The 15765-nt window shown below is 35.7% G+C and overlaps 2 protein-coding genes across 2 annotated transcripts; both read right to left on the reverse strand.

Annotated features, from left to right (window-relative positions):
* Positions 1–386: 386 nt before the first annotated feature.
* LOC142342613 (ER lumen protein-retaining receptor 2-like) lies at positions 387–7930 on the reverse strand. The gene is made up of 4 exons (XM_075394026.1): positions 7817–7930; positions 7072–7331; positions 4458–4710; positions 387–1519 (listed from the first exon to the last, which is right to left on the reverse strand). The coding sequence occupies exons 1-4, from the start codon at positions 7926–7928 to the stop codon at positions 1485–1487; spliced, it is 660 nt and encodes a 219-aa protein (XP_075250141.1). The 5' UTR covers positions 7929–7930; the 3' UTR covers positions 387–1484.
* Positions 7931–8017: 87 nt separating this feature from the next.
* LOC142342612 (methionine synthase reductase-like) lies at positions 8018–10457 on the reverse strand. Its single transcript, XM_075394025.1, has 2 exons — positions 10096–10457; positions 8018–9778 (listed from the first exon to the last, which is right to left on the reverse strand). The coding sequence occupies exons 1-2, from the start codon at positions 10424–10426 to the stop codon at positions 8181–8183; spliced, it is 1929 nt and encodes a 642-aa protein (XP_075250140.1). The 5' UTR covers positions 10427–10457; the 3' UTR covers positions 8018–8180.
* Between the last annotated feature and the right edge of the window lie 5308 nt (positions 10458–15765).

Here is a 15765-nt window from a genome sequence, read left to right on the forward strand (position 1 = left end):
CACGAAATATCAGTCCGCCAAATTTCGCTATGCAAAAAAATGAATGACAGGTATATTCTTTTTACCACCCCTTGGTGGGAATGCTACCATATCATTGCCTTAAAGCTATTGAAATTCTGAGAAAGTTTCAACTCAAATACTGAATTTATACCAATAATATAACAATATAAACATAGCATGTATCACGACTTAGTCAAACACAAAATAAAGGGAAAAACCTCAACCTCCAATCATTAAACACGACAAAATAATGATTTTCACTTTTACTACTCAAGTTACTGAAGTTAAACTGATTTACTGTTCTCAATATTTAAGCAACAAGGTGCTGCTACCTTCAAATAATTATCATTTGTGATGAAAATTTTTTGTAGAAACTGGTATAATTTTAATTTTCTTTAAAAACTGACTTAATTTTTACAGGTGAAGAGAACAGTTATTAAACATGAAAGACGAATTAAACATTTCTCGTATAATTGGACAACAATTTAGAAAACCTTTTTCACAATTTTGTCTCCGGGGGAACAAATAAGTCTTATCAGGGAATATTTGTGTCTTTCAAAAAAAAATCAAAACAACAATAATCAACCTTTATAGGAGGACGAAAAATTAAGGCATACAATCCCATATTATTAATATGACATTATCATAATAATCGAATAAAGTGAATTTATGATTAAAAAGAGCACCCACTTTTTACAAGAAATATACAAACTTTTTTTCAACGCTTCCAAATAATTAGTTCATACCTAATTTAAACTTTTGATGAACGAGGCCTTACTATTCACGGGAAAAATGAACTCAATTTATGGATTTTGGCAAAAAAAAATGCGAACACGCATGTTAATACACATTTTTGTGACGGAAGAAAACATACAATATTGTAACAGCAAGCATATTTTTAATATCAGCAGCAATACGTTATATGTTTCAGTACACATAGATAGCATATACAATGCATTCTCACAGCACTTCACTGTTGATAATAAAACAAGAGCTAGGAAGCCAACTTAGTTTACGCGTCAGTGAAAGAAAACGTTTTAAAACCAATAATCGATGGTACCAACAGCACTATACACAAGTGTGTTATCATTCAACAACCACTATTTTCAGAGAGACGCAATAATTAATTTTGTCAATAAGCTTTTTGGCTATTTTTTGACGTGGTTAGAAAAAAACTTAATTAGAAAGCATTTAACGATAACACGCTTTAAGCTCACATAGCAGAATTTTAAACACAGTGATATGAATGTTGATGAGCAATTAAAGTTTTCTATATCAGTGTTATTTATGTACACATTACGACTTACATCTCTTCAATGTATTCAAGATCGTGTAAATAGGCATCATTTTTTTCTTTTTTTTTAAGTTGCAATTGTGTCTAGCGTAAATTTGCCCCCGAATATGATTTGTCCTCTAAATCCAAAGCTGAGTTGTTCACGTTTCCTCTTACGTCTCTTCCGTTTGACCTCTAATCTCGCAGATGGTTAAGCTGGTAAAGTCAGGGTTTTCCCTTTCAAAACTGAAACACAAAAGGGCTCCAATTACACTAATTAACTCCCAATATTTGTTATCAAATTTCTCAGCGAACAAAAATCTGACCCGACGCAAATTAATTACATTTTTACCATGTAATTACATTTAATTTAAATAACCAACGAGATCAAGCTGAAAGTATGGTAAATCACTGTCAACATCAAAACTTCAATCTGGGTGTTATTAAAAAAAAACACTGAATTCCGAGCCATATCAACGAGTATACAATTGATGTTAGTCCGGCAGTGTAATTATTTAAATTGATTCATTATTTACATATTACAACAGAAAACTTAAGTTAAATCAATTTATGTAGCATATCTCGAAATAAAAAATTAATTAAGTTTATAATGTCAACCCAACCAGTAAACAGTAGTTCTAATTCATTTTTCCAAATTTAATGTCACGCCATATTGAACAAGTAACTTTCAATAAAAAAGGGTTCATTTTGTAAGCTGAGCAAAAGAAAGTTATTTGGGTGACCAACATTGAAGAATGACTTGTTGTTTTAAGAGTAAAAGAAAAAACCAGAAATTTCGCTTTCATTATTAGAAAGCAGCTATGGAGATATTGCTCGTGCTGAACCTTTGACCTCTATTGTGATTGCAGCGAAGATTACGTAATAGAACCGTTTTTGTTTTGTTTTTGAACGTCATAAATTTTGTTTCTTCAAGGATGGAATTGTCAATGCAACTGTTCGAAAAGTCAAATGTTTTTTTTTCGATTTTTTTTCTAAAAATTTTTGCTAATAATTTAATTCCTGTTTCAAAGCCTGATGATAACACCCGATCAATTTTTGTTTGACAAATGAGTAAAAACTGATAAAATTGCCGCATTATGAACCAAAAACACCATTTTCTCTAAAATTCGCGGGTCAAAACAATGTCTTTTTGTCCCACTGCCTGTTTCGGTGTGGACAAAACCAACAATACAATTTGACTAATGTAATACCATATTTTAACATAGCAGGCAGATTGCCGGAAAATAGCCGCGATAGACGCTTGTGACCTTCACTGAAATGAAACAACTAAAGAAATATGATAGACAGATTGACCACCAGTCCATTAATAGACCACTAGACTTGTTGGTTAGATTCGGACAGTCATTTTTATGAGACACATATGCTCTACAAGGAAAGAGCCCTAATGGAGCTTTTTCAAAATTAATATTCGAAATCAAAAACTCAAGACTTTAATACTCAAGAATTTGGGCATGTACGTTTGGCAGTACTTGGATGCACACTATTGACCTTTAACTAGTAAACGTTCACAAAATTTGAAGTTCGCTAAGCGAGTTAAGAAGTCATTCTTTTCAGTAAAGCAAGTCACATAATTGACCTAACAGCAGAAAACATGATGTAACGCACACAAATTTTAACAGCAAAGCAGTAGAAACCATTGAAATTGAAAAGGTCAATTCTAAAAAGTCAAGTCGCAAGAATCATCGATGAAGACGAATTAAAAAAACAAGATTCCCCCAATAAAAGCCGCTACCGCTTCGCAGTTATTAATAATCTATACTATGATTTATAGAATTCATCAAAATAATGATCAGATCTTTCGAAAAGACAGAGCCCCAAAATTAAAATTCTTTAAATTATAAAACAATCGGCAGATTGACAGAAAATAGACGCCATTGATCCCCATACGCCCCTAGGATTTAAAAGAACCGAACAAAAATTGATTGTACATACCATTTGCAAAATTGCAAGCTATTTGGATTGATTTTGTAGTTATACACTTGTTACCTACTGAGAGGATGCAGGAAAAATTCATTAAAAAAGACCACAAGATCATCATAAATGCCACAAACTTTGTGTGGAATCAGTTAAACTATATTATGGGTAATTAAGACTAATTAACACGGGGAATCAAACTGTGCGTTATGGGTTTATCCCGTTTTTAAGATTTCCTTTATTTTAGATTGATCTGAGCAACTGCTGTTTCAAAGCCCTTACGGCCGAATGAGAGATTAGTGCAAAGACAGAAGTCAAAGAAGATCTCAAGCAAAATGTCGAAAAAGCGGCACTGATGTAAAGCAAAAAAAATTGTCTAGCGAAGTAAAAAGAGAACACATAACCGACTAACCTCGGGCGAATTGCTCTCAAACGACCGGTGAGCGGTTGGCTTCGTCAGTAGCTAGGAACGGTTTAGTGAAGCTAGCTTTAGCTTAAATGAAGGGGCGTAAGTGAGCGCAGCGGGGGGGGGGGGGGTGCACCGGGGGGCTGATGGGGTGGCAGCAGTGGGGGGGGGGACAGTGGGGGTCAAATCTCTAAGAACCGCCCTTCGCACCATAAAAATAAGTCTCCAAAACAGTTTCTGTGAATCGCATACTTGAAGACTAGTGAGCTGAAATGCTCTAAGAGCACTTAATGCCCGCTAGGCGCTACCTGTTTATCCCGTTTTTGAGGACGAAAAGTCAAATGCGTCTGACGAAAAATTAGTCAAGCGAAAAATCGCATAAAAAGACCGGCAGGACTAATATAATTGCTACAAACTTCGTTTGAGAGCAATTAAAAATGGATCGGCTGTAATAGCCGGATGAGAATATGAGGGCAGTTATTAAACATAAACAGACTGAATTGCTCTCGAACCTCAGGTGAGACAATTTAATTTAGAGAGGAGGGGTGGGTGGCAGTTTTAATTTCCAACTTGGGGAATTATTTAACACCCACTAAGCTCCTCTGGATATGAGCTATATTTAATAGGCCGTAATTAATATGCTTGGTTACAATCTCCAGCAAGTGAGGCGTTAAAAAGTCACTCAAGAAGTCAAAAAATATTCCAGAAGGAAACTGCCAAGCAAAAAGACACGTTTACATTAATTGCTTCAAACTTCGTTCGAGAGTAATTAAAAAGCAAGACAACTGCAATATAGCTACTCTCAGCTTAGAAAATGACCATAACCAGTTCATCAAGACTAACCTTTAGTGATGTAAAGGTAGAAGAAATCGCAGTAGAGCACGGTCTGGACACATCCGGCCACAATGGCAATGAGATCGAAGAATCCCTCGGTGTAGTATCGGTACACCCAGTTGAAAATGTAGAGACCCCGATAGAGTCCCTGAGCGAACAGGTAATGGGAAGTGATGGATTCTGCCTCTCCGGTCTTGCTGATCATAAACAGTTGTGGTAGAATGGCCACAGATTCCAGGTAAATCGAAAAAGTCCACAGGATCTGGAATAAGAATCATCGATAGCTAATGATTTCGTGACCTTACGCTTTCTTGAAAGTATAAACATAAAAATTTAGTAATTTCTCGCATTTTAATAACGTGCGAGCATATGTATCAAAACCTTGGCTACCTGGAAAACCACATAACGACGTCTAAAACACTAGATTTACACGAAACAAATGGTTTGGAACGTTTCATTTTCTCTAGGTCTTCTGTTTAGTAGCTTTCAAATTTCCAAAAAAGAACATTATAAAGCAATACAGAACCTAACAACATTTATCGCACTTTTTACCGATAGTTTTGATTCTAGTTTTTGATTCTAGACATGTGAAAAACAGATAACACAAAAATGCAGTTACAAATTAACAGTGCAGAACTTACAGAGTCAAAAGTAGCCTAAATTAACGTTAAATTATTCTCATAAAGCCATTTTATAACTGCCTCGGAATCAATCGGCTCAGCTACGTATTCAGTTTTGCCTAGTAACCAATTCTCTCCAACCTAAACGCACATATGTTAACCTCCAACCCGCAGTCCTATTTCAATGTAATTCAATAAAATAGCATTGAGGTCGGGATGAGCTAGAATACATTTTCTTTTAATAATAAAAATGAATTGTTCGTAGTGCCAATACCATACAATAGCCATAAAAAATTAAATCGAGTGTAGAGATACAATTGATTACAATGTGCGACTCTACAAGGTCGCCATTAAACCTATCTCGTTTGTTTACAGGCGCCTCGCGGAAAGGTTGTGCAATTTAAGATTGGGAAGGCTGTGCAACATAGCTGGCAGATTGCCAGAAAATAGCCGCAATAGCTTCGTAGATCTGCAATCTCAAAAAGATAGTAAAATAAAGAGAAAAATAAATTTTTCATTAAATGGTGAGATCTTAAATTTTGATTATGAATCTGTATAATTTTATGCTGCTTCTAATAGCTGCTTTTAAACTACCTTCAATTAGAGTGACATACACTCACTTGACCTTATCTCTGAATTAAATTTGAAAAAGACATTTCAGAGTGAGGAAGTTATTTTTGAGAGTGAGGTAAGTCACGCGTGACCAAAAATTTAATCAAAAAGTGGCTGTGACGTCATATGGTCGTAAAAATCTTGACGACGAAAAACAAACATAGCAGGACAAGTCCTGACGTACAATTCAACGATTTTTCATTGACTATACAACAAATTAGACCTAAAACGGACTAGGAGTGAATTGGGAAAACCATTTCCGAAAAAATCAGATCAAAAAATTTAAAAAAAAAACAGTAAATCAATGTCAAAATGCCGCATGTGAACAAAAAATTACTAGCAAGAAAAGGAAATTTGGTTCAAACAAAAAACTAGGACTAGAATGAACTCAGAATGGATTGGAAAAACCATTTAGAAAAAAAATCCAATCCAAAAAATTGAAAACATAGCCGGCAGATTGCCGGAAAATAGCCGCGATAGACGCTTGGGCCTTCCATGAATTGAAACAACTAAAGAGATTAGATAGACAGATCGACCACCAGTCCTTTAATAGACCACTAGACTTTTTGGGTTAGCTTTGGACTGTCATTTTTAGGAGACAGATAAGCTCTATAAAGAGAAACCCTAATAGGGCTTTTCAAAATTAGGATCTCTTCCGTTTGTGCCCCCTCAGCTTAGTGGGCGCATATTATTTGCACCCCTCAGATTCACGTGCAATATTTTTTACATAATGATTTACTATGTAATGGCACGTGCTCTGTAACTGTGGGGCGCATAACGTACTGGGGGCACAAACGGAGAAGATCCCAAAATTAATATTCAAAATCAATATAAATATTCAAAAACTCAAGACTCTAATAATCAAGAATTAGCGTATATATTTTTGGCACTACTTAGATTCAGACTATTGACCTTTAACAAGTAAATGTTCAGAAAATTTAAAGTTCCATAAGTGAGTTCAGAAGTCATTTTTTTGAGTGAGGTAAATCATTGAAAAAGTCAATTCCAAGAAGTCAGGGTAAGACGAAACAAAAATCTGTTAGACGAAGTAAAAAAAAATAGGAGCACTATAATAGCCACCTGGAATTGAGGACGCGGCTATTTAAAACAGTAAAAATCAAAGTCAAATTGAAATTTCCGCATGTGAACAAAAAACCACTAGCGAGAAAGCGAATTTTTGTACAAACACCGTTTTCTCATTAATTTAAAATTAGAGCAAAAAATATTTCACGCCGCAAAACCACTCGCTTTTTCGCTCCACTTCCTGTTTCGATGTGACCAAAATCACTACTCCAATTTGACTTAAAAAATCATGAAAATGTGTGAACAGATCTTAAAAAAGACAGCGCCCCAATACAAATAATTTATCAATTCAAATATGAATGGTTTACCTCGAGGAGTGAGAAATCATGATTGACGAGGACGGCCAGTCCAGCTACTGGTACAACAAGGAACTCTGGTCGAAAGGTGTCGTGGTTGGAGTCATACGTGGCCTTGAACTTGAAGTAGATCAAGTAGCAGGTGGCCGAGCTGGCACAGATGTAGAACACCTTCATCACTGTGTTGTAGAGAGAGATAAATGTCGTGAACAGATCCAGGTACCTCGTCAGGAACACCATCAGAAACAACACCTGGCTTTTCCCCGATAGACCTGAAATTAATATTCGCAAATGATTCCTCATAATAGACTTGACCTAAAACTACAGCCTTTCCACTCTGTACTGTTACATTAATGGTATCTGTCGGGGTTTCAATTCACAGATATGGACCAGTTATGATGAAAAAGCTGTTTCATTTCCAAAAATATTGTATGCATTTGTGACAGATATTTATTGTATCACAACTCCAAACAATTTTTTATAGTGAGAAATGTAACAGCTCTTTCTCGTCAAAAATCCACCCCTTCTGTCATGATGATGATGACTTAAGCACTTTTTCTGATAGCAAAAAATTCTTTGCAGTTAAATACGCTTGGCAGAACAACATTGTCTTCTTAAAACATTAATAATTTGACTCCTTTCTCAGATAATTAGAAAAATTGTTCCAATAATGACCTACCCTGTTCATAAAATCACTGTGGGTAGGAACCCCGGCATATACTGTTTCTGAACTGATAACAGTCGGTTAAACACTAACCTGCACATGATCTGGACTTCCAAATCTTCCAGAGAAGCAGGCAAATGGCCAGTAAGTGAGACAAATCACCACACAGACGGAAAACGTTCATCTCTGAAAATAAGATAAGCATATTTACCGGTATCATAATATAAGGAAAACAGTGTTGAAGTTACTTTAATTATGAAATATATACAACTTTTATTGAGAAAATATAGAAACTCGGGTACAAAAATATAGATTTGGTTAAAAAGTTGATACAAAAATACGATTCTTGGATAGACTAAAATCAAGCATTCAAATATATAATCAAACTGTTATGTTAATGCAATTTCTGGTTATCAGTAACTGCACTTCAACGAATACATTTCAGTCAAGGCACAACTTAAGTCCAGACATCTTCTTTGACCTGCTTAGGGTCAGATCTCAACTTGACCATGATCCCGCGTGCTTCCATGTTCGAAATATTCTTAAACTTCTCGATAACTTCAATCAACGCTTCGTTTACGTCTTTAGCCATGTTCTTAGCGTCACCGCAAATATAAACATGTGCTTTTTGATTCATTATCAAGTCACCGAACTTTTCAAAGTTATCTTTCAGAATATCTTGCACATATTTATACTGCGAATCCTCGTCACGCGAGAAGCTAACCAAGAGTTCGGTTATAATGTCCTCCTTTTTTAACAATTCCAGCTCTTTTTCAAACAAGAAATCATTCTCTTTCGTTCGGCATCCAAACAACAGATGCACATTTCCGAATTCGGACGTTGGATCTCGTTGAAGCAGAGCTTGACGATGCTTCATAAATCCAACGAAGGGAGCAACGCCAGTTCCTGGACCAATTAAAACCAGAGGCAATTTAGGATCATCCGGCATTCGGAAACTGGTGTTGCTTCTGAGGAAGGCTGGTATCATAACATCATATGATTGTTCAATAACGTCACGCCAATGTCTTTCAAACCAACCCGTAGCTACACCTTGACGTCCTTTTCGGTTATCACCCTCGGGAATATTGACGACGTTGAAAACAAATGAAAAGGTATTCTTATCACACAAAGGTGACGATGCAAACGAGTAAGGCCTCGGGAGCAACAGCTGCAGATTTTCGACCAACCTTTCAACTGGGGGGTTGCAAGATTTGAACATGTTTAGGATGTCTAATAACGTCAGCATTCTTTCTCGTAGTTTATTGTACTCTTCTGCACCTTGTCGAGAACTGAGTTTAAGCAACTGCTCATATTCTGATTCTTCGGATGCGTAATCGGCAAGCATGCGGAAAAAAGCTTTCTTAAACGGCATCGAAGCTATATCTAAACAGTAGGCAAAAATGTAACGCAATGTCGAAATTTTCGGAATGTACGAAAACGCAGACTCGGATTTCGAGCTGCCTGCTATAGTACTTCGTTCGACTGGAACATTGGCCAAGTGGCCAACTTTCAGACGTTTCAAAAGTCGATCGACAATATCTGGATCATTCGGCAGGACTGTTGAAAAAGAATCACCAGGTTGATAATCAAACTCTCCTTCTATGGTAACTAGGAGCGATGTTTTGGTTGAGCCTGGGCCAGATAACTTTTCAATTGATAATACTTTGAGGTACTTCATTTCTGATGCCATACCAAAATATACATTATCTCCCTGTGGTTGATTCGGAAGATGACAGAAATTAAGCGATAGAAACGTTTTAGGCTTGGCCGGAACCTTCAAATCAGCCGGCTGAACGAAAGAATTTTCATTGTTGATTGGTCGGTAATCAGCACCAATGAAAGCAAATGGCTTGTCAAACACAGCCAACCTATTACTTTGGTCCCCCGATGGCTCCACAGACAGCTTTCCTACTCCATTAGTAATTTGATCGGGTAAATTTTTGCCCTCTTTTAAGTTCTCTATATAGCACCAAATTCTGGAGGAAAACAATTCGACCTGTTCTTCTTGACCAGTTACATCGTCTGCATAAATCGTGTCGTAAATATGAGAAGCACCTGAAATAAACTTGTTTCCAGTACTTCGGAAAAGCCGTAATTCGGGTGTTTTTAAATCAGTAATGGGCATAGCTTTGAAATAGCAAAATTTAGGCAATTTTTCCTGTTCCAACATGCAAATTTTCGCCAGATTTGAAATCAATTCAGTAACCCTCAATAAAAAATCGGAACCTAGAAATCTATCAGCAATCAGTTTGTGTTATTTTTTGCCACCAGTTAATTTTGAAGAATTTTCTTAAAAAAATTATTCAACTCAAAAGATGCCGAAAATTAAAGCGGACAAAATTGACGACCCTAATTATTTAGTATTTGTAAACCTTTTGATTGCAGCAATGCATCTACCGCCTTTCCACCTCCGCAAAAATTAGTGTAATTCGTATCACCCAGGCACAACATTGCATACTTCATTTTATGGAGATACTCATTAGGTTGTTTCCTTAATTTTCGGAAGAACTTCAGACAATTATCTGGAATATCGCCGTCTCCAGTTGAAGATACAATAACAAAAGCCAGATCAATTTTATCCGAGTGTTCCAGGTTCTCAAATGAGCTGAGTTTAATAGCGAGGCCTTTTTCAGTGGCAACATCGCATATTCCCTCCGCAATTGATTTTGCCTGACCAGTCTGGGATCCATACAGCACAATCATTTCTAATAAACTCTGAAAAAATACAGAACTTCTAGTTGTAGGCAGGGAATAGTAGTTGTATTGTAGAAAAATGAACATAAACCGAATAACACCGGACAAATTGCTCTCGAACGAAAGGTGGGGAAATTTAATTCAGAGGTCCTGTAACTTCGAACATTTTTTCATGCGTGCAAAAAATTCCGACCGAGGAGGGATTCGAAATTCTGACCTCCGGCGTACGCCCCCGAAGCATTATCAACTCGGCTTTGTGATAGCCTATCTCACAGTCGCTTTTGTTTGAGCAACAGACATAATTTCCGAATTACAGCTATTTAAGTCACGCAAAAATCAAGAAATCAAGCGTGAAAAATCGCGAAGTATAATTGAAAGAATGTTCTGGAACAAAACGATCAAGCCAAAATTTTGCATTAAAAAGACACACACGTCAAAGTTAATTGCTTCAAACTTAGTTCGAGAGCCATTAAAACCCACAATTCAGAGAATTTACTGCTCTTTTTCAGCTATATCTTGGAGTTGAGATGACGCACCGGGAAAATACAGTACAAGATGCAAAACAAAATGAACAAGAACATAAAAAATCAATTTTTGAGCTGTTATAAATCGAAATACTGCACTCTCTGCCAGGGTTAATTTCGCAAGTTTCCGGCTAAATTTTTTCAGCAATCGCATTTCATCGACTTTTGTATGATGATAACATTCTGTTGTAGCCTCATCATTGCACCTGGGTTAAATTACTATGGAAGTAGATGACCCTCAAAGCGTGCGTTGGAAAAATCTGAAAGGCGCAAAAACTGATGGACAATTGATTTTGGGCTGACTTGTCTGCGCGTTCTGATGTATATTTAAAAAAGGAACCCAATAGATCCTTATATTTACAGTCTCGATAGGTTAATTATATAAAGCAACCCATGAAAAAACTGTCCAATATGTTCCTACACCAAAACCTACCGGAGCATTGGCCAAGGCTTTTGTCAAATTATAAAATAAACGAACAAATTTTGCTTTAGAAAAGGTCAACTGAAGACATCATTTCAATTCGGTGTCGGAGCACAATAAGAGAAACTAATTTCAAACCAGAATCATTTTAACCGCTCAAATCTGATCCTAGCAAAATATCTTTCAAAGGGAATTTTCCATAATCACAATAAATATTGAGCTGGTTAAAAAAATGTGAGGAACCTCTAATATTTCTTAAGGTTAAATATATTTCAGTTTTCAACATCTATTTGAGGCCAATCGTTTCCAAACTCATTCTGACAAAACAAGCAATAAAATCATTTCTTTAATTTTCAAAAACAAACTTACTTCGGACAAATATGTCTCACACGAAGTGGGTTAGAATAGATAAGCAATTCTAGTCCCATTAGGGTCTGCAAACCTATTAAAAACCTGAAAACTCACATAGCATAGCAAAAAACTTAACTTATCCAAAACTTCAAAAACTGCCCTTTGTCATTGGGTATATTGCTATGCAACCCTTATAAAATTTTTATTCGTTTTACGGTTGAACAAAACTCCCCCGTATGCTGAAGAGATCTGGCCATGGACGCATATTAAATTTTTATTAAATAATAGTATTTTTGTATAACTATGTTACTAAAAACTACTTATTTATAACTGATGGCTTCGAAATATATGAAAGCACCAAATTTTTAGCTTCAAGCTGATTTTTTTTTTTAATCTATACCTTCAATCACTCCAATATCAACTCCAGAGGCAATATTTTTCCATTCCGCGGACGCAACTTCCACCCAAATTCCAACTCAAAATTATCGACACGTCTTAGCAAATTCGCACTTGCTGATTTGTCCATAAAAGCTGTTTGTCCTAGTATCAGCAACTTGAGGTTACGTTTATCAGTTTCCTCTACCAAGAACTGTTGCCGCAAAAAGCTGATAGAGTCGGAATCGTACATTCCTTCTTCTAATTTAAGTAAAGTCTTCTCGTATTCTGATGTAAACTGACTTTCAATATCCGAAACGGGATAAGGCGATGAACTTACGCTGACCCTGAGGACTTCTAGGTTTTTCAAATTTCCTATTATATTGGCAATGATCCTAATAACATTTGTCGGAAAATTTGAAACGAATTTGATTTGCAAAACGGAAACTTGGGAATTGGTAGAGCACAAATTTTTGCTAACATTAGAATTGTCCAGTTCCAGCGCATAATCCTTAAGTGAAAGGTTTTTGATAAAGTCACAATTCTTAAAACTTTGAAACAAGTCAAATTCAGTTTTTAATGATTTGCATGATGATGGAAGACCAGAAAAATCAACAACTTCATCGTTGTCTACAAACTCGTCGTCGAAAATTTCGAAATATTCTAATCGAGGGAAATATTGTCTTATTACCCTCGGCAAGAATTCATAATTGTTTCTTTTTGAGTTTTGAATGATCAATGTTTTAATATTAGGTATAGATGTGCAGTTTTTCTCCATAATGAGCATTGAGATATCTAAATCTCCAACGCAAAGAAATTTCAAATGGAGGAAAGACTTCAGGTTCTCAATCGAAATATCTAAATAGGGTAAAACCAACTCTGTTAAATTAAAACAAAAGCCTAGCATTTTGACATTGTGAGCGCGCAATTGGTTATTCTCAATATCGATAAATGTTACTCTCGAAACAAGTTTGGACTCAGACAAGATGACACTCGATTCACGCAGGAAAATTTCAAAAGTGCACCTCATTCTTAGCGCATTGATTTTCAGCCAAATGATTAAATTGTCAACCAATACAGAATTCGTATCTGGTACGTGTAACAAAAGCGTGTCAATGCTTTTCCTGAAAAGTCTTTCGTTCTCATGAAATAATGACATAATATCACACTTGCCTGAAAACACTTCTGCTTTGATTCGAACGTAACGAAATCTCCAACACGTTGTCCTCATAAACGCTAAGAAGTCACTCAAACTCTGATTTCCCGAAGACAGCAACCAATCAGAAGTAACTGCACAAGGTAACCTCAAATTCAAATCACAAATAATCGCATTTAAACAAAGGCAAGTAGAACGCAATCTCATTAAGCCACGAAAGGAGGATCTAAAAGATTGATCAAATCTTTGTTGCAGTGAGTTATCAATTACGAGTTGACAAATGAGCCCAAGAACATTCGTTGGCAAATCATGCAACAACAAATGGGCCGACTCCTCTTTTAAATTATTTTTACAAAATTGCATATCAGCTACCTAAAATAAGAAGCAAAAAAGTGACGATGCCAAGGAACGATTTGACAACGATATTATCTTACGACGAAAATTTTTGAACTATGCGTCCGTTGTCGGGTTAAAGTAAAATTGATGTACAATTAAGTGATCAAAAATGTATTTACATTCAAGTCGACTAAATTTGTCTAAATCTACGATTTGCAACTATATAAAATGGAAAATTCACATCTTACATCTGATTTTAAAAGACCGTAGTTAGGAATCACATGGCTTACTTCAAAGCCTAAAAATTTCCGATTTTTTTCAAGCTATGGATTTGATATTTCCCCTTTCATTATACAGAGACTTTCATAGGTTTGGCAGGTATTCGTTTTCTCTAGAAAAAAAACTGAAAATTATTAACTTTTTATATTTGAACTAAAAAAGGAGTGTCAAATCCAATCTACAAAATTCGAATCTATTTTATTCCCCCCCCCCCCCCCCCCACGCGCGAGTGCTATTTTCTTAAATAGTAACGTGCTATATAACATATAATTTGTAACTGGGAGGCGTAAAAACACTGTGGGGGGAACAGAACTGATGTCAATATTCAACGCATGTGTTAAATTCCGGGTTTAGCTTGCTAGTGTACATAGCTTCAAAATTAACTGTGTGTTTTGAGAGTAATCCCTTATTACATAGTGTCTTTTGATGTAGAAATCAATTTTTCAAATTCAAATTAAATCTGATATTTAAAACAGACGTTTTCGAACTTTTCGTTCATCGTCAGGTTAAAATTTTTAAAGGACAAAATTATTATTTATTTACATTTGTCTGATAACACAATATACACAATTCTAGAACTATCTTGAAAAATTAAATCGAAAATGTTCATCTATACAATATTCAGCCTATTTACAACTCATATTTACAGCTGTTATCAACTTCTTTAAAATCATTCTTATTCCAGATTTTTCGATGGTTTGAACTAATATTTTAGCGTGAGTTCCCGTCCCCTAAATTCATTGCGTGTTTAGTCCCGGCTTGAACTTGCTGATGTATATAGCTTCGATGGCCATGAGTTTCTCTGCTCTGCGACAGGCATCCAGAATTCTATCTCATTCGCCGAGCCACTACATTCAACAAGATGTTGACCCACCTGCGAATCCTTCTTTTGATGTTCTGATATCCAAGTGCTAACATTCCGGCTTGAATGCCCGATTAGATGGATCCACATCCATTACATTTTATCTCATACACCTAGTGAAATTTCGGATGATTTTAGGGTGGGGAGGCATGATCTTAATTTTCGCGTTATGAATACCACTTACAAGTTGCATATTTTCTTCAATTTGCTTGCAAAGTTTTGAGTAAGGTCGCCTTTGTATCTTAGAAAAATTGTTGGCTTTTCACGAGCTCTAGTCTTGCTTTTTTGATGCTCCTCTGGTGTTGTTTTCAATTGATCTTTACTGCCAATTATTATCTTTTCTAGGGTCTGGTTCACTAGTTTTTAAGACCACTCATCTCGATACTGATTTTTGATCCAGCAAGTCTTGTTCTTTTCAAGCGCCTGATCTAAGGCCAACCAATTAGATGTTGCGTTGAAAACCCTGTGAACTGTCAATTGAATCACATTTTGCTTATGCTGAAGCGTTGCAGAGCTGCAAAAATTCAGTTTATTTCCTGTGTCATTTCGTTTATGATACCAATGACATGTGATATTACTTTCGCTACTCACTTTCAGAGCAGCTAAAATGCTAAAACACTTAAAAGTTTTCAAAGTATTTTGCAGTTAGCCCGTTCTTGGGCTCTGTTTTCAAACAAATGACATCTAAATAATGTAGAAGAAACCATTTGTCAATATTAGTTCTGATATATAAAACAAACGTTTTTGAACTTCACGTTCATGGTCAGGTTAAAACTGTTTCACAAATTGTTAAACAATTTTATTTATTTTCATTTATAAAATATTTAGCCTAATTACAACTCATTAACAGCTGTGATCAACTTCCTTAAAATTATTCCTATTCCAGATTTTTCGATTTTCACCCTATTTTTGTATTTCTAGGTTAATTCTGAATTTTTCCTAACCTAAGTATGCCTATTCTGGAGGTTTTGCGAATTTGGTTCTTTCATGTACAGGATATATTTTGCCCTATTTTTCTTTCTAGAGTCAAATACTATGATTTTG

This window comes from Convolutriloba macropyga, chromosome 7, assembly GCF_964194025.1.
Source record: "Convolutriloba macropyga chromosome 7, txConMacr16.3, whole genome shotgun sequence".
NCBI lineage: Eukaryota > Metazoa > Xenacoelomorpha > Acoela > Convolutidae > Convolutriloba > Convolutriloba macropyga.